Raw genomic sequence first — 23,198 nt, 5'->3', positions numbered from 1 at the left:
ACCAAGATGTGACACCAAAATGCCTGACACCCACAATTTACCGTATTTTTCAGAGTAGAAGTTGCGTTTTATTTCATAGTTTGGCTGGGGAGGCGATTTATACTCAGGAGCAATTTCTATGTGAAATTATTCACAAATTTTCAAAATTCAAAAATCTGCGATGTAGTGAAACCACAATAAACGAACCGCGATGTAGCGAGGGATTACTCGCTAATTTGAACTGCAGCTGACGACATCAGCGGCGCGGCGTACACGTGGCGTTGTTTACATAAAGGACGAAGAATTCGATCGATGGATTTAAAGTCAAAGTCTCCTTTATTGTCAATTCCTCCGCATGTCAAGACACAAAGAGATTGAAATTACGTTTCTCACTATCTCAGGGTGACAAGACAGAGTTCACAACGCACATACAAGTAAACAACACAGGAAAAATAAAACAAGAAGATGAACAATAAGAGTGATAGCACGCTAGCCGCTTCCGATGCACAGCAGAGTCCGGAAAGATGACAGTCAACCAGGCCACTGTGAACACGAGCACACAGCAGGCACGCACTGTCCGGTTCGTGGATCCTATCAGGCGAACGCAACCCATCTTGTCGTCCCGCGAACGAACGTACGCCAGGAGAATGGAAGGCACGGCTGGGCGAGCTGGGTTGGCCGCAAGCCTGGCCCGACGTCTCCGCGCTGGCCCCTCTTCCTCTGCCTCGCAGACCCGCTGCCGACGCATCCCAACAATGCTCCAGGATGGAGCAGTCCGAGCTCACAACGCAGTCCAACCGGGGGAGGAAGAGCAGGCCAGTCCGGCGTCGCTCCATGACGAAGCAGTCCGAGCGCCCTTAATCTCTCCGCACCAAAGTCCAGAACGCCATAAAACCCACTTCCGCCAATGTTGAGCAGAACATGCCCGCCGCACTAGTAGCACGACGTATCACACGAGACGAACATACACAAAACCGCCGGACAAACACTCAGTAAACACTCACAAAACACCGAACGGGACAGAGAGTGGCCGCTGCGTGTGCACGCGGCGCCATAATGATAAGGAGTGACACTGATGGTTTGATAAAATTGTTGTTTATATTATAGCTATCTGATACATAGTTTATATATCATTATATGGGCTTGTGGAATAATTTGAACTGCAACTGACGACGAGTCCGACATCAGCGGCGCGGCGCACACGCAGCGTTGTTTACATAAAGGATGAAGAATTTGAGCGATGGACTTAATGATTTGGAGTGACACAATATTATAGTAAATATTCTGACTGGAAGCGCAGAGATGGAAATTGGGATCCTGCACAGCTATTAAATTGTTTGTTTGTGAATTTGTCACGGCAGCTCTGCATTTGGCACAGCTGGGAGCCGTGCACAGGAAATTTACGCTGAACTTGTGGGGAAAGGAGGGAGGGAGGGAGGCGTGATGAATTTAGGTTTAAGACCTCAGGCAAGTAGAGGGGCTTCTGCGGCGGCTCCAATAACTGCGGTCCCTCCACGTATTTCACACCTTGGGAGAAAATGAAAAATGCTGCTGCAGGCGGGAAGAAAAAACAAATTCTGGAGGCTCCGTAGAAGTGGAAAAAGAGAAGCCTTACAGGTTCACCACCGGGATCCTGACACAGCAAGAGACAAAACAAGAAAAGGTGTTGAAAAAAAACAATGGTAGTCTGAAGCCAGGGTGAGCGCAGCTGAAAGCACTCAAGCTGCATCCCGAGGGACTGAGAAGGAGTGCAGCACTATTGTTATCCTTATTGAGATTAACTCCAAATACCCTTGAACACAATCGTTCTGCATCTCCCCCCCCCCCCCCCCCCCCCCACCTCCCCCCACCTCCCGCTTCTGACTTTTATTAAGCGAGTCGTTACCTCTCCCGGTCGGAGAAGGAGGTATGCAGCGTCTGCTGGCTCTCCTCAGACGCCAGTGAGCACGGGAGCGCGCGAGAGAGGGGCGGGGCCACGCCGCGAGACAGCGGCGGCGGATGCTGCGAACAGCTGCGATCAGAACTGGAGGGAGGTGAAGAAAGTAGAATGTGGCCTTGAGTGTGGACCCAACCCACCTCTTAATACCTCAACAACTATCATTATTATACAGAAAAAAACAACAGCACACAACTCTTACTATCGCGAGAGCAGTACAGAATTGATACGTCCCAACTCACGTGATCGAAACAGAACAAAAATAAACACGTCACACTCGGCATCAATGCTGATCATTTAATGTATCAATGTGTGTTGAGTACGTCAAAATTGGGTTGCTCTGAGCTACCAATCGGATGATGGAAAAATGCTGACGTCAAATTTGAAATCTGCCGGAGTCGTTGCTCGTATTCTAGAGGGATACAGGCACAAATGCGATTGGACCAAAGACCCAACATGAAGAGGGTCAGAATTTTGTATTCCAAAAAGTATTTTGAAAAAAGTTAATCATCCTGCTCGTAGTTTACGTTTGGCTAACACGATCGATTGGGAAGGCCCTCTTCAGATTTGATTGACATGGCAATGCAGAGGCTAAAATCTGTCAAACATGCGCATGCTGGAAGAGAAAAAGACTGTTGGGAAGAAATGAAAACAATTTGGTGGACCAAACATGAGAATTACGTATGTAAACGCAGCTCAGAGCCCAGCATGAGAAACGAGAAAGCTTGTCAAGAACGGTGCAGTCGTTTTCACATCGGCAAACGCATTAACGCTGCAAATGCAAGGAAGGATTAGTTGCCCTCACCGGAGTCATTAAAACAATGGCCATGGGAAGGCAAGTGGGAGGCATGGAGTCAAAGGGGGTGTCGAAATAGACGGCTCATAAAAGTCTCAGAATTATTTTGTAAGAGTTTTGCTGCCTTTCTTGAAGGCATCCTCTGTTTTAAGAGCACTTGTGGCTGTTGCGAAGGAAGGCGAGCCTCACCACACTACCGACGTACTTAGGAGCCGTGGGCCCAACAACCGCTCCGTGGACACTTTGGTACCGGAACGCCGCAATTAACCTCCAATGGAGAAGCTGTAACAGAACATGACTTTAAGACTGCGCTCGCTAGCTTCGACTCGTGTTAGATTACGCCACCTTCTGATTTATTGAAATTAGGATCCCATGATTAAAGCAAATGATGATGGAAGAACATGTGGAAAGGCCAAATTGAAACTAAAACAGACTGATGAATTCTTGACTATTTGTAATACTCTAGGGCAGGGATGGGCAAACTACGGCCCGCGGGCCACATCCGGCCCACGGGACCGTTTAATCCGGCCCGCCAACCCTAAATAAATTGTATTATTAAACATTTTTTGGAGGTCATTTTGCCTGCAATGACTGCGTTTCCCCAGTAAACGGGGAACCACTCGCGCATTTACTACCGGAAGCCGTGTCAGAAAGCTCAGTGCACACTCACAAATGCGTGTACGTACTCAGTTGTACGGAAATGGCGCACTCGCGCTCTATTTGTATCAGTGCCGAATTTAGAGCGTGGGCTGTGACGACAGCATTCTTGTAATTTGCGCGCCAAGCTTTCGGATACAGTTTTACGCTAAAGCCACCCACAAACCTTCCCCTGGAATCCTTCCATTAAAATGAGTCGCCCAAGGAAAAGCAAGGTGGACACTGAGTGCCGAGTGTTTAAAAAGAGTGGCCAATTTGGCTCGACGTACGCGACGTGACGTTCAGCCACATGAACATCAACAGATCTAGGTAATCGGACCAACACCTCGGATCTCTCCTGAGAATTGCCACAACAAATTTTACTCCAGACTATGACATACTAGCAAAAAAAGGGAGACCAACAACACTGTTCCCACTGAAAATGAAGGGGAGGCTTTCAAGTTTGTTGTAAAAAAATGCATTTTGAATATGATCTGTACAAATAGCAGGGATTGAAACTAGCGACCATTCTCATTTTCAAACAATGCAGGATGCTCAAGGACATTGATGCACCACCTGTTTGTGACTAATCTTAACCTGTAAAGTTCTTAAGGCTTACTTTAAGGAAGTGTTTCCCGTTTCCTCACCTCTGTTACCAGGTGTTTGTGAGTTAAAACGCTGCTCTGATTTTCAGATACCCCTCACCGTGTTTGGCGTTTTCATTACTTTATTTGGATGTATGCTTTCACCGATTCTTCAAGATGATATATTTGGTCAGAATGTTTGCCGTTTGATGTGATCTCATAAGATAAACATCTTTCATTTATCTGACCTGCAGGCACTGAAGTGATGGAGACTGTTATTCATAATAACAGTGTCGTACTTTATGAGAATCACTGATAGCAGTTTTTTAGGGATGTTTTTTTTTTTAATGCTGTTAATAAAAATGTTCAAAAAACTATTTTTGAATATCCATGCTTTACTACCTACTAAAGGCCAAAACCTTTTATGCAATGACCTTTACAGGTCGTTTATATTACTTCACACAAACACTACATCCATCTGCTCCTGGTTCGGCCCCCCGGTCAAAATTTAGAACCCAATTCGGCCCGCAAGTCAAAAAGTTTGCCCACCCCTGCTCTAGGGCGACCTGCTAAAAACATTTCATGATGCTAATGTGAAACTGGCTGCTGGTGCTGGATTCACAAAAGCTTGAAAGGTGAGCTGTTCTACACGCAACCAAAACTCTCGTCTGTCGGAAACCCGCAATTTTGAATCGAGCCGTGTTGGCACCTGCACAACGTCATTGGACTACTCCAGCAGCGCCTTGGCTCGCCTTGCTTGTTCACAGTCAAAATGCTGCCTTGTGTTTCACAGCCAACATATCACAAATTCGACTGAACTCCAGCGGAGTCATCCTCAAAGGAGGAAGCCGCTCGGTTTTGATGCTCTCGGCAGAGCGTGTTGTTACGTCGACTGAAGTCAAATCAGTTCGCTACAAAGTGATGGATAGTTTTTTTGGGAGGGGGGGGGGTTGAATATGAACTTGGTTCTCACTTTGTTTGCCGCTGATGTATTGATAGATTTAGACATGCTCAGATTAAAGCTGTCAAAAAAGTGTCGCTACTAAAAACAATTCATCATCTCCGATGTTGATGTTGCGAGCATCTTCTGCTTCACACTTGCAAACGTTTTCGCTCCTGCGCAGTGACTTTTGGAATGCTAATGCAGATTCTTGAGGTCCTAACACCACAATAACAAAAACCGTAGTGCTAACCCAGTGCCGCCATGTACTACCAAACCCGGCGTGTCCACGTCTTCTTCTCAAGGGCTTCTGACCGCCCCGCTGCATGTTTTCCTCATTTCTTTCCGGCACGTTTGATTAAAGTGATCAGGATCTTTATTGGGCTACAGCGGCGCTCACCGATCATTTGATTTGCGTTCGTCGGCAAAGGGAAACATGTAACCCCTCAAGGGCTGGATTTGGACATTATCCCAACCCAGACCGTGAACAAAATTGTAGATTGGTTTTTGAGTGATTTCAATTGGTTGTGAAAATATCAGATGACACACAGGCAGTTTGGATTTTTGAAAAATTCATAAATGACTCGAAATTGGACAGACAAGGTTTCTGCCCATGGTGACAATGCAGAAACCAACGTGATTTGTAAAAATGCCAGAGGATTCCTTGCAGAATCCAAAAACAAGAACAGCAAATCTGTTCTTATCCGACCTGAGAAACGCCTGTCCTGTCCTGTCCTGTCCTGTCCTGTCCTGTCCTGTCCTCGGCCTTTCTTCAAGCTTGATGTGATCAGCCTGATGATTTTAACACAACTCGATGCACATATGCAGCTCTGGACGGTGGCTCCAATCCACTATATGCGATCCTTCTGCATGCAACATCCGCCATCCCGGCACTCATGTGACAGGTGCAAGCTTGCCATGGTTCAAAACTGAAAGCAAATCTTTAAAGGCATTACCTGTACAAATATGAACAAATGAGCGGTTGAGCAACGTCACGTCTCGTCATTGTTGAAAATCGGTTGAAAAATGTAGGAATTAAAAGGGAAGAATGAAATTTTAGAGAATTTGGCGTGAATTTCAAAATTGAAAATTTTGAATTTTTGGTAAGTTGGGAAGTGAGAAAAATGCTCGCATGAATTTTTGAAATATGTTGAAATTGGAATGGAGTGAATCGGATAAATTATGTTGAAGAAGTAGCAGGACAAAAAGTGAGGAGAATAAAATAGAAGAAGAAGCGGAAGAATAAAGTGAATAGTGTAGAATAACATACTAAGTGTGAAGGCCTTCGCATGTAGCAGCCGTCTCAGTGGGCCACCAAGGTCAAAACGCGCAGACAGGCTGATGGCAGCTGGGATCCAAGCTGGTGTGGTGATGCCTTAGTCTCCTTCACAGAGGAGCTCCGGGGTTCATTACAGGGCCACCAAGGCCTTGACAGCTTGGTTCCTCCCTCTGCTGGCGCTGGCTAGCGCTGACGCTGGCCTGGCTTGGCTGTGGCGACATGGGCCTCCAAACATGTGAACATTTGAAAGAGCTTGCTCAGCTGCCGCCGCCCTGCACCAGCAGGAGGCTTCAAATTCAGCGTGCCTGCTTTTTGCTTGGCAAGCCAACTGAGAACATACACGATCTATTGATGACCTATGCCAGCGACATTCTAAACGGAGAACGGCAACGATTTGAAATAATGCAACTTGAGTCGTGAGGAATCTGTTGTGCCACTTCATGTCACTTCATCCTCTATCAGTGATGAAATTGTTTCTCGAACCGATCCCATATCAAGTTTGTTCGCATAGAACCACAGCGCTGATGTCAGTATTTTTCTGTCCCCTAATTGGTTGATCAGAGCAATACATTCACTAATCGATATCTAGTACAGTATTTTCAGTCCATATTTTTGTCCCATTCTCAAGCGCTTGTGATAATGCGTATGACACACTTGTGATTTTGTAGCATGTTTTCTATGACTGTGGCGTAACGCCAATGGCGCTAGAAGACGGGCCGCGGGTAGAAAATATCTAGCCCAATGCTGCGTGATCGTAAATAAGAGGAGGAAGTTCCTACCAGAGTTTTGCCGTGATGATGATTGCAGTGAGGATGAGCAGTGTGGAGATGGTCACAGTGACGTAGAACTGAGGGTCCACTGTAACACACATGCACACGCACGCCATTAATATTTTCCAAGCGTGACCGTGCATAATTGCGCAAGAACAGAAGTAGAAATCAGTGAGGGCAGCTGATTATGAAATTGGATGTGCAAAAAGAGCCTGGCCTCCGACCGAAATGGCCATTGCACCACGTCTTCTGCATGCAGGTGATCAGGCCCATGGCGATCAGGCCCATGGCGATCAGGCCCATGGCGATCAGGTTGATTACTCTGAGTCTTTGATGTCAACTTTATGAGGCTTTCCAGATGTAGTAGGCGGATGGGGGCTGAAGGAATGAGGTCGAAATACAAAAAGTCCTGCCTCGTTACAAAAACAGATATGCTCAAACCTCATTGAATAAAGTACATAAGCAGACAAGTATATTCACATATTAAATAAATAAAAGAAACATTTGAAGCATATAATTATACGTACACACCAAATCAATAAAGAAGACATAACTAGACATTTTTGATAAGTGGTGATGAGAAAGGTTTTTATAACTTTATGATCTGATATATATATTTCTGAGGACTTTGAAATAACAAATGACTTTTGATATATTGCCTAAATAGCTTAATGACCCTTAAGGAACTGTGGAATGCATGCCTGATGTTTTTTCTCTGAATCATGGACACGGCCAGAGTCGTCTTGACCGTTCAGTACTTGATTGTATCTTATGTTTTGACTAATGCTAGACGCCAGTTTTTGATTACTACTGAACGCTCTGCACAGAGGGAAATAGTTTGTCTAACAAAGAAAAGATACGGTTGAATGCAGTACGACAGTGTATGTCCAAGATTGGAGAAGAATGTTCACAGGAAGGTCACGTGGAGATAAAACCAGTGGGTGCCAGAAGGAGCCACCCGAGAACTCGGCCAAAGATGATCGCCAAGGCCGAGAGACGGGATGGAAGACAACAGCCCCCTCCAAACACACACACACACACACACACCAACAGCCCCCCACCAACACACCGAGTCGCCCATAACCAGCACCACTCCCATGGAAGCAGACTCTCCTTCGAACTTGCCCCACCCCGAAGACTCATCGCCCATCAATCCCAGCCCACAATGTGCTACTGAATATAAAACTGATCTAACAACCTTGGACTTTGCCTTTTCTGAATGGAGACTTTCCGCTCTTGAAGGGCCCAGCGCTGTATTGTACTTTCCTGAAAACAGAGCTTTTTGAACAATAATTGTGATTGAATTCAACCAATCTGTCTAAGTCTAATTTCTGCTTCAGTGTCTTTGCATTTTCCTAAATCTGAAGAAATCAAACGAGCACGCAGTGAGTAAATTGGATAACAGGTGATTGACAAAGGCTTTTGCCGTGAGGCGCAGATAACGCGCTCCCTAAATTGTGGACAAAATCCAACAAATGGTGACCATCCGACGTGATTTCTTCAGAAGGGAAAGTGCATGCTCCACAAAGGATTCTTCGTTCTCCGCTCTTGCTCAACAGTATTGCAGTCCGATCGGCACAAAAGGTAAGGGGGAAACTTTTTTTCTCTCTCCCAGTTCAGCAATATTGTGGAGTGAAAGCGGAATACAAAAATTAATAATTTCAGCTCTGTGTTCAGGAATGGTGGTTGTATAGAAGTGTGTGTTTGTGTGGAACTTGGTAAAAGTGATTTGTGGAAAAAATTAAAAACACAAAAACAGGTGAAGGCGTCGCTGATATAGCAGTACGGATGCCGAGCGACTCCAATAGTGTGACCTTAGAACATTATAGGGCTGTCTAAGGCGAGGGACATCTGGGATGTCCGAGTCGTGGTGAATTAAGAGAAAGGTGGTGAGGACTTTGTCTGATCAGCAAAGGGCGCTCACACCGCTGGAACTTGTGGGATGCCAGTGACTAGCATATGGGCACCTGAGTGGCCTCAATAGTAGACACTTAGGAACTTATACTGTTGCCTAAGGTCGGGGTCGATTGGATCGGCCAGGCCACCAATACGAGTCGGGGACTCGTGAAAAAAAAAAAAAAAAAAAAATGGTGAAGGCATCGCTGATATAGCAGGACGGATGCCTGGCGACCTCAATAGTGCGACCTTAGAGACTTATATTGTTGTCTAGGGCGAAGGGTAACTGGGTTAACCAGGTCGCTACATAATTGTTGAAGTGTGTCTATGATGATATTGTGTGGAAAGCAGGCTTGGCTGTCAGATGGGACAGCGGCACAGCTGAAGAAGTGAGTGATTAGTTGTGGTGCTGTTCATGGGATGGAAGTGATGATTTGTGGTTCATGAAGAACAATAAGTTGATTTGTATAAAATTGTTGATTTTATTTAGATTTTGCATGAGAGTTGGAGTCAGAAAAATGGCTTAACAAGAATTTGATAAAGAATGTATATTTAATTAGCATGAAGGTTATATCCCATTGTGTGGTGGGGTTAAACTGTAACCATTTTTGTTTTCAAAAGGGTGCGGCTCTAAAATTTGGGCCAAACGGTCAGGTGGGCACAAATGCATATTTTGGACAGAGGTGGGGGGTTACATTGGTGGCGAGGCTCTCCGCACTTCAGTTGCCTCCCCCCCCCCACCCTTGTTATCAGCTGGGAAGATTGTCATGTCTATGTTGTGGGCCCGTGTGTTTGTTTATGTGCATGTTTGTCTTTGTGTATCAGTTCGTTATAAAGGATGGAATTGCGTTAAATGGTTTATCAGATTTGCATTGTTAAATGTAAAAATTAGAAATGATAGAATAATCTGAGGGTTGTGGTCAGAAACTCGTCCAACGAGGAGAGTGCCCAGCCCTCATAAAAATGTGAGAGTAAGAGAGAACATACATTGTAGAATTGGATAAAATTAAATTATGATTGCAGATTTTAAATTTAGGAGGAATTATTGATTGGTTATGACATAAGACTATACAAGGACATGTAAGGATAAGTCAAAGATTTGAATCACTTAGAGTTAAAAACAACAAATAAAAACGACATTGCAAGGGGGGCACTTTTTATCAAAAGAACACCAAGTAAAGTATTAAGTAGTGGGCATTCGTGATTGGGATTAAATTAAGGATAAAATTAGGTCAATGACTAGAAATCAATGGTGCTCTACACAAAAAGGCTTAAATTTTAATGGGGAAATATTTGGAGTACTGTGTTGGTCTACATAGGTCATGGGCCTAGTTTATTTGGTTTTGATTATGGTTTGGGTTTATTTTGTTTATTGTTAGGTTTTCCTTGTGTTTATTGTTAAGGTGTTCCTTGTTATTCTCTTATCCCCTGCATTGTAAATGTCTTCTTTATGCAGATAGGTTAACAGGCTAGGAATTTAGTGAGGAGATAATTGATCAATTGATGGGGGTTAATAATTGTCCAAATCCTAGTCACATGTTTTGAGGGACCACAGCATTATATTTAATTTGCAGGCCATTATTTCGTATGTGATGACAGTGTCTAGATAAGTAGACTGTTTTATCAAAAATGTGAGAATGAAGGAGGAGGTTTGATTTGTAATCTGGCATTTGGGTGCCACTTTTAAGAGTCTGTGCAGGAGCATAGATTGTTTTTGTTTGTTTTTAAAGATATATTTAAAAGTTTATCTCGGTGCAGTAAGGATATCGCAATTTTGAAAGACTTAAAATTAAAAGCAAAATTCCATTTTAATTCTGACACATGCCAGCTAACATGAGGATGGGAAATAAATAAAGGAATGAATACTAGCTCAAATGTGGCATGTGTTTTAAATTGGGTGATAAGACATTCACTTCCAAGCGCTATCCTTTAGCGCTGCTGACAATAATAACTTATGAGATGTTAAATCAAGGAGGAGTGTCATATTTGGAACACCGGCGCTGTATGACCTATAGATTGAACAATAACATTCACCGCATATACAACCATGTTGGTAGATTGTTAAATTACATTACAGTTTATTACAAAGGATTTCGGAACTTTATTTGATGATAAACACTGGAACAAGGATTTTAGCCGTGTTCATGGGTAGGGTGGATGGATTACTCAAAAAAAAAAAAAAAAAAAAAAGCATTTGATAAGGGCGGCTTGATAGTAAGATGATGAGTGTGCGCAACTGATAGGATACAAAATGTTAATAGGAAGATTTGGGGTGTAAGGAACAAATACTACACATGAAGACTGATAACACGAAGATAGTTTTGTGAAATTTGTGTCCCAGTGTGTTCTGCCCTAGCGCATGGCACAAGTCCTGAACTGAATCCTTGTACTCTACTGGCTGCCTCAAAATCAACAGAGGACTGTCCCTGGTCATGAGACACCTTTGACCTTTGGGAGAACACCAGGAACTATTATCATGCTTGAAGGGGGCAAGCACAGCTCTTCACAGGACAAGAACCATATAGTTGGTGGAATACACACAGTTGCAGATCAAAAAGAAAATGGACTGAAAGAACAAAGACAAGATGGACGCATTTGAGAATGGCGGACGGTCCAGCCCTGAATCATCATCATGAGAATCTAAGAGGAGAGGCTGCTAAAGACTTGCACGAGTCACATGAAGTCAAACTGGACACATTGCTAAAGACTGCTGAAGCATTACAAAGTTGGTGGAGTGTGGGACAAAAGGGATGGAAGTGTGTTTGGGTGCTGGGGCAGACATAACTGAGGAGTTTTGATAAAAGAGGGAATAATAAGGCTGCTTATTGACACTGAAACGGGGATAAAAAACAAAATACATAGATATGGAAAGTGAAGATGCACTGACAAATTATACGACAGCGTGATCAGAAACTTTGTAAAGTGGACATTGATCAATAGAAATTAAATCATTTGAATCATAAATTTTTATATGTAACTTAGCATTTCGAAGACATAATTAATCTAACTGAAATAATGAAATTTTATAATTGGACCAGTGAAAATTTGGATTCGGGCAACAGAAGGCTGAAGTGCTAAACTTAATTGACCTTTATCAAAACAACAGAATTTAATTACACATCCACTGCGACTGATTTATAGGATGCATATTTCAGCTTGAAGGGGTGAGGGGCCATAAGAAAGTTGGAATTCTGGATAGTCAGCAAAATAGTAATACAGTAGGGCTTTAAATAACCAATACAATGACATGACCCTTGTGACAATTGATTTAAATGGCAATTTATGATAGGCACTTGGGGTTAGGATTAACAATCCATCCATCCTTCCATTACTGGTGCGGCTTGTCCTTACGAGGGCCACAGGTGATTAACAATAATAACTACAATTATTCATTTCTGTAGAAATTGCGTGTGAAAGCGAAGAGGCTGAATACAAATTCGGGGAAAGCTACAAGATTATGTTTAAATTTGGAACGTGTTGAATTGGCTAGAAAATTGATTAAAATATAGAAAGAATTTTGTAAAATTGGGCGTGAATTTTAAAGTTGAAAATTTGAAATTTTCCACAAGTGAGAAGTTTTGGAATAGGATGAACCGTTGAAAAATTGAAATGGGTTGAGTCAGTGGAAAAAAAAAAAAAAAAAGAAAAAAGGAAAACTAGAAGAAATTCGAAGGGAAAAAATGAAATTTTGCAAAATTTTACCGCAATGATGGAAGTGAGGATGTGAAATTTGAATTTGAATCTAGGAGGTTAAAAGAGTAATGGAATAAATCAGATGAATTATGTGGAAATAGTTAAGATAAAAATAAAATAAAAGGAAGAAGAATGCGGAAGAAGTTGAATAATAATAAAGTCAAGGCAATTCAAATTTATTTATATAGCCCACAAGCAAGTCTCAAAGGGCTCCAAATGTACAAAAATTGCCAATTTAAAATACAAGAACAATAAGTGTGAGGGCCACAATGATGATCATGACAGCAAAAATATTTCTAATTGGTTTTGATAGGTACAAAGGGGGAACATGGAAGAAGGTTTTCAAAATTTGTGATATAGCGTGACTCAATTATCAAGAGTAAGTATTTCTTTTTAATTCTAAGAATTGGCATCAACAAAAAATGAGAACGATAATCCAAGGTTATAGTGTAAGTGGCAGGAGGAAGCTGTGTATATTTTTAAACATTATTTTCAGTATCATTATTTCTTAGGAGGGTCAGTAATGCTTGTGAGAAGATGAATGAAGGAACAAGGTAACAGTAAAAGGGAGTGCTCTAAAAATGTTTGGTTCTTTGCCAGAGGTAGTTATTTGGAGGGATGAATTTAAACTGAAAGCAAAATGGAACTGTTTAGTGGAAGAAATATGGGAAGATGGAAATATTGAAGTTACAGCTCAACACAAAGTGTCAAATAGTCTAAGTGTGAGATGTGAGCAAACTAAATGGGGAGTTAAATCATGTTCCAGTATTATGCATATTGGCAAACGATGTGAGGACAGGAGACCAGACAATTGGATATTAATTTTGGATTTAAAATAAAAAAGGGACATTTTAATTGAGGAGAAAATTTTGCGTAGGGAGGGTTCTTTTTACAATTTAATGTTGTATGTTTTATGTGTGTGTTGTGGGATGACAGTTTGTCTGTAATGCTGTATGAATGTCAAGTCTGTACTTGGGATTGGGTTTGTGTATTGTGAATGGTTAACATGATTCAAGGTTGGGGTGATGTGATCACAGCAGAGGATAACATTCCTCTCACCTGAAAATATACTACAGATTTGAAAAAGCAAGATTGATCAGGGCTAATTTTGGACTAAATATGGGTTTAGGATTACTCTGGGGCACCATTGACAACAAAAGACTTCAATGGAGAAGGCCCATTTCAAGATTATGACCAGACGTGACTATACCAGCATTGGTATCAAGACTCTGAGCCAAGACAGTGTATGACAACAACTCTGGACTTACCTGACAGTGTGACGAAATGTATGTGACGGAATTTGTGATGACTTGCTTTGTTTTGATGTTTTACCTAATTGTATTGCAGCCTCTAACAGCAACCCAGGGAGCAGATTGTGCTTTATTTGTTAAACTTGCGTTTACTTTGCAGGTTGTCAACTGCAGTCTTGGAGAATTTTGTGTCATGTCTGTGAACATGCATTAACAACTAACCCCTTACTTTTCATAATGAGTCTGTAAATGTGATCGGTTTCATGACAGGCTCCGCAGGCTCCAATTTTCTATTTCATGCGTTTGACATGCGCCCGTGTGTGGATTATTATTTTTATCATTGTGAATTTTATTTTTTTTGGTATTATGGATGTTTATTGTACGGAGAGCTGCATGCACAGCTACAGGTGGGTGGTGGCTTTTGTTCATACAGCCATGTGAGATGCTGCCAGTCGAGTTTCAGGGACTGAGAATTGGTGATTCCAGGCTAGGATGGCATCTGGAGGTACACCGAAGTCCAGCTGGCGATGGGTATGTCACCATGGACATTGTTATTTTTACTTTATAACCATTGTGACACGTTTTTTAGAATGTGTCAAAAGGGGGAGGTAGAAAAAAATAAATAATAAATAAAACAAAGGGGGGAATTGTGAGATTTTAAGTGTTTTCAGATTTGATGTTTTTTAAGTCTTCAACATGCTGGACAGAGGAGAAGAAGCAGCTCGGCAGAAATGAAGTGAATGGGAGACAACATCATGAGATGGAGCCAAAGCCTGGTAACAAGTGTGAAGAGTTTCAAAATAGCTTATAATAAACTGTAGACCTTCACAAGATAGGATCAAATAGGTGGGAGAGTATTAAATGTAAAAAATTACAACAATAACATACAGACTCCAAACAAATTGGGAACAGGTGGATTATGAACGTTAAAGTTTGAATAACACATCATTTACGTGATTCATTTGCAGGATAAACAATGGAAGGGATTGATAAACTGAACAAATTTAAGATGATTGCGGAAGTATTATGTCGGAAACAAATAGATTCGACAAGTTTTTTCCCTATAAAATGGTGCCGTTTGGGTTTGAAGTACATAGTCGCTTCAAAGGAGGAAAAGCATGATTTAAGATATGTGATTGATCAATTAGAAGGCTATCCCTTGTACCAGGGGGGTCAAACTCATTTGTTCACGGGCCGCAGTGTAGTCATAGCTTCTTTCGGAGGACCGGTATGACTGTCATACCCAAATAAATGTGTGAGCACCTCATAGAGTAAAAGCTACAAAACAAACTGGCAAGTAACTTGCTTTCAAATCAGAGAAATAAAAACCGGTCTAATATTTAAAAATCAAATATTATTAAAAGTGAAGACAATTTGCAATTCGAGTAATGACACGTGAATAAAAAGCACAATTTGTCTGCGCGGGCCGCATAAAATCATGTGTCGGGCTGCATCTGGCCCCCAGGCCTTGAGTTTGACACCTGTGCCTTATACAAAGGTAAAGTAGGATTAGAATTTGATAAAACAGATATGGACATCATCATATTCCATTAGAGTTTAAATTGCTTGCAATACAATTACAAATTAGTTAACACCTGTGTGATTGATTGAGTGGTTGATTGATTGATTGGTTGGTTTATTGATTGAGTTATTCATTGAGTGACTGACTGAAGGGCTGAGTGACCGAATGGGCAATTGTTCGATGTCTGTCTGTCTATATGTATGTACTATATATGTATGTATGTATTTTGTTATTTGTTTTACGTATGTAATTCGTTATTTGTTTATGTATTTCTCTTTTACATTTTCTTTCTCATCTTCCACTTCTTTCGGCTGCTCCTGTTAGGGGCCGCGACTGCAGAGCGATCGTTTCCATATCTTTCTGTACCACCAACCATCTGCATGTCCTATCTTTGTCTCTGCCACACTCTCCATTATTTTGGCCAGTAGATTTCCAAGCCTCGCTTCTAACATTCTTTCCGATAACTTCATGCTTTGCTTAATCAACATAACAACACCTCTGTAGCTACTACAGTTCTGCGCATCGCCGTGGTCTGAAATAAGGAATAGAAGTGAACACCTTTCCGGGGAACTTCTCGCTTTTTAAAAATCTCCCCTGCCATCTCTCCTTGATAGTTCCATGCTGTCACTGGAATGTCGTCTAGGCCAATTGCCTTTCCACTCTCCATCTTTTACAAATATCTGGGTATGAATTTTATCTATATTTATTTTTCTCACTCATTGGCGGCTCCACAGAGGGACGTGGTGTGCCAACAGAGGGACCCTGGTGGCATCAACGATTTTGGTGACCTCAGTAAAACTGAGGTCAACAGAGGGAGTGAAGGAATGAGGTCGAAATACAAAAAGTCCTGCCTCGTTACAAAAACAGATATGCTCAAACCTCATTGAATAAAGTACATAAGCAGACAAGTATATTCACATATTAAATAAATAAAAGAAACATTTGAAGCATATAATTATACGTACACACCAAATCAATAAAGAAGACATAACTAGACATTTTTGATAAGTGGTGATGAGAAAGGTTTTTATAACTTTATGATCTGATATATATATTTCTGAGGACTTTGAAATAACAAATGACTTTTGATATATTGCCTAAATAGCTTAATGACCCTTAAGGAACTGTGGAATGCATGCCTGATGTTTTTTCTCTGAATCATGGACACGGCCAGAGTCGTCTTGACCGTTCAGTACTTGATTGTATCTTATGTTTTGACTAATGCTAGACGCCAGTTTTTGATTACTACTGAACGCTCTGCACAGAGGGAAATAGTTTGTCTAACAAAGAAAAGATACGGTTGAATGCAGTACGACAGTGTATGTCCAAGATTGGAGAAGAATGTTCACAGGAAGGTCACGTGGAGATAAAACCAGTGGGTGCCAGAAGGAGCCACCCGAGAACTCGGCCAAAGATGATCGCCAAGGCCGAGAGACGGGATGGAAGACAACAGCCCCCTCCAAACACACACACACACACACACACCAACAGCCCCCCACCAACACACCGAGTCGCCCATAACCAGCACCACTCCCATGGAAGCAGACTCTCCTTCGAACTTGCCCCACCCCGAAGACTCATCGCCCATCAATCCCAGCCCACAATGTGCTACTGAATATAAAACTGATCTAACAACCTTGGACTTTGCCTTTTCTGAATGGAGACTTTCCGCTCTTGAAGGGCCCAGCGCTGTATTGTACTTTCCTGAAAACAGAGCTTTTTGAACAATAATTGTGATTGAATTCAACCAATCTGTCTAAGTCTAATTTCTGCTTCAGTGTCTTTGCATTTTCCTAAATCTGAAGAAATCAAACGAGCACGCAGTGAGTAAATTGGATAACAGGTGATTGACAAAGGCTTTTGCCGTGAGGCGCAGATAACGCGCTCCCTAAATTGTGGACAAAATCCAACAGGGCGGAGCATCAGCCTTCACCAATGTGACAATTAATTCCCAGGAACATTCTTGGCAATGCAGCACGTCATTTCCCGCTATACCTACCTTCCTCTAGCTCGGCCTCCTCCGCTGCCCCCCTGTCCTCCACCCCCTCTTGGTTCCGGGACTTCAGGGGCACTTCTTCTTTGGGATGCGCACTGACGTCGGGGTACAGCCAGTCCTTGGAGGATGCGGCGGCGGTGTTGGCCTCCCGCCGACTTCCGTGCCCGCGCATCTGCTCCGTTTCCTGGCTGAAGAGGAGGTGGTAGGTCTCATCCTCCAGCGGCTGAGTGGGCCCCCAGACCACAGCCCAGAGCGGGGTGGGCGTCACCTGGGTGGTGACGGACAGCTGGACGGCCGGGGCCTCCACCCGCTCCTCGTCGTCCCGGTTACAGGTGGAGGGCTGCGTCACCAGGGCGACTAGGATGAGGGAGACGAGGGCGCTCAGTCGTCCGACAGGAGCAATGGAACTGGAGGAGAAGACAAAGGTTAATGAGGGGCCACAAGTTGGCTGGTTTTTCCCTTTGCCATCTTACCATCTCTCCATCGCTTCTCTGTGTTCACTCACGCAACGGCACGCCTATCATCTCTGAGACAAAACGAGCAAAAGAGAGGAAAACAAAGGGGGAGTGTCCCGATTTTCTGCACTGTGATCGGATTGGCTCTCTAATCGATTGGAAATATACGCTTCTCGCGGGCCATTTAAAGTTTTAACGCACCGCACGCCCAATGGCTAAAAAAAGTAGCTGGCGATCACGCGTTCGCAGCCAAGCCAATCAATCATCGTCGGTGACGGCATGCACGTCGTGCGCGCGCGCGCGCGCGGCCAATATCTCCGATGACTATTTGGGCCAACTCGACTACTTCTTGACCACCCAAATTCCAAGCAAATGTCACCCGCGACGCAAAGCGGTGCCTACCTCTGGCGAGGGGAGAGTGGGAACGAGACGGAGAAAAGTGGAGACACGAGCGCAAAGTGGGAGCAAAAAAAAAAAAAGAAAAAGCATCGGTTGCCTTAGCGACCGAGACACATCGAGTCCGCTGGAGAGAGAGAGACATAGAGAGGCTTGCTTCAGTCGGGCTGTGTGTTTTTAACAAATGGGTTCAAATTAAAAATATCGGATTTGACGCGGCAAAGAAATGATACAAAAAGCTGTTCCGAAGCTCCTTAGGCAGGAGAAGGAGCAATAAAGAAAAAAAATCAATATAAAAACTGCAAGGACACTAGAGGGAAAACAAACCAGGGCGGGAGGGCGAGAGATGGAAGTATAATTGAATTCACATTCAAATACATAGGTCACACTCACGCCGCGATAAGCCGAAATTCCGTCGGCGTTAAAAAAAAAATTGCAAATTTGGGTTGTGACAGACAGAGGATACAATCGCTCACAAACACACACGCAGGCCGCAATTGTCAAATTGCGACCGAATGCCAAGATAATTATGTTGCCGTGACTCATGCCTGACGTGGTATTGTTCAAACGTGGGCATTGACAAGAATCCAATTATTCAATCAATTTGTCCGGCCATTTTTTTGTCAATGGGTTTTTAGAAAAATAGCTTTTAAAAAAAAGATAAGAAATAAACTGCGTTTCATGGTAAAGTCGTATCTATGTAATGACTACTGTCCATGAAGAGGCGCGGCCTAGAGAGTGACATCATGAGCTGCAGTTGAATCCGGTTGGCCGTTTTGTCTGTGAGTGGGCGTCTGGGCGTGAGCTGCGGCCAACAGAAGGTCATTGCGAGTGTTTTCATGTTGTATTTGTGTGTTTGCCCTGCAGTAATCCAATTCAAGTGAGAGATTAGACTCTAATGGGTCCCTACTAAAAGTAAAAACCTTTTATGCAATGACCTTTACATGTCATTTATATTACTTCACACAAACACTACATCCATCTGCTCCTGGTTCGGCCCCCCGGTCAAAATAAAAAAAACCAATTCGGCCCGCAAGTCAAAAAGTTTGCCCACCCCTGCTTTAGTATCTACTAAAAGTAAAAACCTTTTATGCAATTACCTTTACATGTCATTTACATTACTTCAGACAAACACTACATCCATCTGCTCCTGGTTCGGCCCCCCGGTCAAAATTTAGAACCCAATTCAAGTCAAAAAGTTTGCCCACCCCTGGATTAGAGGAACTGAAATGCTTGAGCCACACAATGTAGATGCAGCCTTGGTCTCGCTCCTCTTTCTCGGCCGTGGCTCCTCACTGGAGGACACAACGTAACCACGAACCAGCGGGCTCCACGTCGTCTTCATCTCTTCCTGCGTTGTCATCGTCATCTTCAAGGTGTTCTAATTTTAACAAGGAAACCGCAGTGATTTGTGACCATGCATGTTATCTAAAATTATCACTCAAATCTGCCAGAAGCTTTTACCGTCTGTCTCGTCGTCTTCCGTGTCACCCTCGGACTCCGGCGGCAATTCTAAACGGACGTCTCTCTTCACCGTGATGTCGCTCCTGTTGCATTTAGTTCAAGTCACTTTGCCGTTACCATGATGTCCATCGAGCGGGAATCCGGCAAGAAAGCAAAGTACTGCCCTGCCGGGAGCTCGCCAAAGATATGGGTGAGTCGCCGATGTGGCGCGATTTACTATTTTGCACTTTTAAAGGCTTGATTTTGTGTGTTGGCATGTAGGTCGAGGCCATGCGGAGCTCTTCACTTCCCAACGGTCCCCAACGGCACACAATGAATTCGTTTGTGCTCGCGGCCATCTCAGGGAGGCCAGGTAGTGGCAGTGAGGCAGCGAAAATACTGCGGAGAGACCAAGAACAGTTTATAACGTCTCGGCCAGCCGGATGCGCGCCTGGAAGCGACGCACTCACAGTTGAGGCCGCTGTCGCCGTCGCCTGCATCGTAGCGGGAGCCGATGAGGAGAGCACCCGTCTGGTGCACGCAGTCCGTCACCCCAGTCACACTCCCGTGATTGTTCAGTCTGGACAGCACCCCTGTAGTGTGTGATCCGACACGAGAACTGGGATGCATGGGAAAGACGGCTTTCCTCTTGACTAATTAATTTTTCCTCATTTTAGCAAAGAACCAAGCACCAGGGAAGTCGCATATGTCATGCAAACTTCCAACGGCAACACATGTTTGTTGTAGTCTGCCCGAAAATACTGGTTTTGTCCTCTTGCCCTCATTATCGGAGCTCTACCCCCCACCCTTTATAGTTTAATGACTTGAGTCTCTGAGATTTCTTTTCTCATTTTATTTGACTCAATAGTGCAAAATTATTCTCTTCTTTCTTGTACTGTTTCCATTTTGTTCTTCCAAAATGACACATAACACATAATATTCCAACTTTATTCACATCAATTTGGATTTTATTGTGCTGACTTGTCTTTTTTCCTCGACTGCATTTGGATGAATTTACGACTTTTCCTCGCAACACTCTTCTTGGTTTTCCTGTCGATTTCTGCTTGGTTCAGTTTTCTTTTTTGCCATTCACTCTTCATTATGAAGTGAGCCCCACTCACCCGTGGTCCAGTCCAGAATCTTGATCCACGGCCGTCCGTCTGCGAGTAGTACTTTGTCCCCCCGGGGGCTGAGGGCCAGGGCGCCCGTGCAACCCGTCACCTGACCGCTCCAGTGACACAGCAGCCTCAGGGGCTCTGGCTCGCCGCCACTGCGCCTCTCCCATACGGACACCCCTTCATCGGAGGAGCTGCTGAACACCAGCGGACCCTGTCGCTGCATGCGGATGGTTGTCATGGTGACGCGCGCGGATGTTGTCGAGGCCCAGTTGTTTAGAAAGGGTGGCTAAGCTAGCCAAGATGAACAATGACGACAAGGCGTTACGCTTGAACGCCTTGGCCAGATTGCAAATTGTGCAAAAACAGCTCCAGATTTCAATCATCAATAAAAAAGGCTCTTGCGGCACATTATGCCAGCTTGCACATCAACAAAAGCCATTTGGAAGCAATAAAAGGGCTCGGCTAAGACACAGCGGCAAGATTTACCAAAGGCTTTTCTACAAACACGTGACTGGAGAGGGAGGAACATTTGTTGTCATATTTTTCCATGTTTTCGGCAAGCAACTTAAAAAAATAAGCTCATGCGGAAGGCGGATAGCCGCGCATAAAGCGTTTCTTCGGCAAATCCCCCCGGGAAAGCATGGCGCCAAACGCTTTGGAAAACGGCAGACTGACTCGGAAGGTGATGGGATCAATCCATTGCATGCATTGAGGGTCAAAGAAAAGAAAAGCACTCAATGCTGTGTCTACGAATAACATTGTGTGTCTCACTTTAAAGTTCACAACCTGAAAGTATTAAGTAAAATGGCCAAAAGTGGACACTGATCTCTGCCGCTGTCATGAGTCAGCGGTACTAAGCGGAACTAAGTCCTATAGCAAAAGCCGTATCGGTACTTGGCCTTCCCTTGTCCTGGTGGCCGAGCTACTCACACCAGGAGGAGCAACATGATGGCCATTGAAATGAAAACTGTTGACATTTGATTGAAAGATTACCACCAACATATGTCATCATGCTGTCTTTTGGTTAGATCGAATGTAAGACACAACTCTGCGGAGGTCATTTGAGGTCTGTTGCCATGCCAATAGAGCCACTTACCTGGATGGAGGTGACCGCTTGTTGGTGCGCGTTGATTGATTGGCAGTTATCCAAAGAGCGCCAGCTCCAGGCTTGAACCTTGCCCCCGTCTGCGGAGCGGGGGTGTGAGAGAGTGCCGGTTTAGCGCTTGACGACAGTCACGTGGCGCCCATTACTGTCAGTCGCAGCTGATGCACCTGAGCCCCCCCCCGACCGTAATCATGTAATGTAATCGTCACATTCGACTTCATGCTTATAGCTGCAACTTGATTTGTCCGCGATCTTTTTTGGTTACACACACACACACACACACACACACACACACACACACACACACACACACACACACACACACACACACACACACACACACACACACACACACACACACACACACACACACACACACACACACACACACACACACACACACACACACACACACACACACACACACACACACACACACACACACACACACACACACACACACACACACACACACACACACACACACACACACACACACACACACACACACACACACACACACACACACACACACACACACACACACACACACACACACACACACACACACACACACACACACACACACACACACACACACACACACACACACACACACACACACACACACACACACACACACACACACACACACACACACACACACAACCACTCCCACGGAAGCAGACTCTCCTTCGAACTTGCCCCACCCCGAAGACTCATCGCCCATCAATCCCGGCCCACAATGTGCTACTGAATATAAAACTGATCTAACAACCTTGGACTTTGCCTTTTCTGAATGGAGACTTTTCGCTCTTGAAGGGCCCAGCGCTGTATTGTACTTTCCTGAAAACAGAGCTTTTGTCACGGTCGGGTGGAGCATGGAGCAGGACGACCAAGTGCAGCTTGGACCAGGGTTTATTGAAGCAACTCAAAATACAGACTCGGTAAACTGACATGACTTAAACAATAACTTGACTGACTGACCGGGACGTGGAACAAGAAAACAGCAGGACATGACGGCACCAAGACAGGATGACAACACCGAACGACAGCAACCAAAACCAAAACCAAAACCAGCAGCAACCAATACCAATGATCCGACCGGGAGTGAGGGGCAGACAGGACTTTTATACACGACAGGTAACGAGAGGCAGGTGGGAACAATCACACTGATCATGGGCACACAGGAGGGGAGGGGCGAGCACACAGACAGAAACCAAGACAACAGACACATAATGGAGCAGTTGGGGACGAGACGTGACAGAACCCCCCCCCACAAGGGACATCTCCCGACGTCCCAAAAAAAAAAAAAAAACTAGGGGAACTGAACCGCATCGCACTCGGGCGGCGACTTGGGGAACCGAACCGCACCGCACTCGGGCCGCGACTTGGGGAACCGAA

General features: G+C 44.1%; 1 protein-coding gene across 4 annotated transcripts; it reads right to left on the bottom strand.

Annotated features, from left to right (window-relative positions):
- Nucleotides 1-292: 292 nt before the first annotated feature.
- On the bottom strand, nucleotides 293-21,878 carry pianp (PILR alpha associated neural protein). Of its 4 annotated transcripts, XM_068651814.1 has the most exons (9): nucleotides 21,786-21,878; nucleotides 20,693-20,906; nucleotides 20,042-20,164; nucleotides 19,593-19,970; nucleotides 19,337-19,509; nucleotides 17,281-17,684; nucleotides 6,930-7,008; nucleotides 1,865-2,002; nucleotides 293-1,612 (listed from the first exon to the last, which is right to left on the bottom strand). In XM_068651814.1, exons 5-9 carry the CDS (start codon nucleotides 19,495-19,497, stop codon nucleotides 1,591-1,593), a joined length of 804 nt encoding a protein of 267 aa, XP_068507915.1. In that variant the 5' UTR covers nucleotides 19,498-19,509; nucleotides 19,593-19,970; nucleotides 20,042-20,164; nucleotides 20,693-20,906; nucleotides 21,786-21,878; the 3' UTR covers nucleotides 293-1,590. The 4 variants fall into 4 exon arrangements, 3 of the variants coding, with proteins under 3 accessions (XP_068507915.1, XP_049586325.1, XP_049586326.1); XR_011087357.1 differs by lacking the exon at nucleotides 293-1,612 and having other exon boundaries at nucleotides 1,890-2,002; nucleotides 6,142-7,008; nucleotides 20,042-20,906; XM_049730368.1 differs by lacking the exons at nucleotides 19,593-19,970; nucleotides 20,042-20,164; nucleotides 20,693-20,906; nucleotides 21,786-21,878 and adding an exon at nucleotides 17,751-17,803 and having other exon boundaries at nucleotides 18,135-19,485.
- Between the last annotated feature and the right edge of the window lie 1,320 nt (nucleotides 21,879-23,198).

This window comes from Syngnathus scovelli, chromosome 9 (assembly GCF_024217435.2).
Source record: "Syngnathus scovelli strain Florida chromosome 9, RoL_Ssco_1.2, whole genome shotgun sequence".
NCBI classification, from domain to species: Eukaryota; Metazoa; Chordata; class Actinopteri; order Syngnathiformes; family Syngnathidae; genus Syngnathus; species Syngnathus scovelli.
This window is presented reverse-complemented; position numbering and strand designations above follow the sequence as displayed.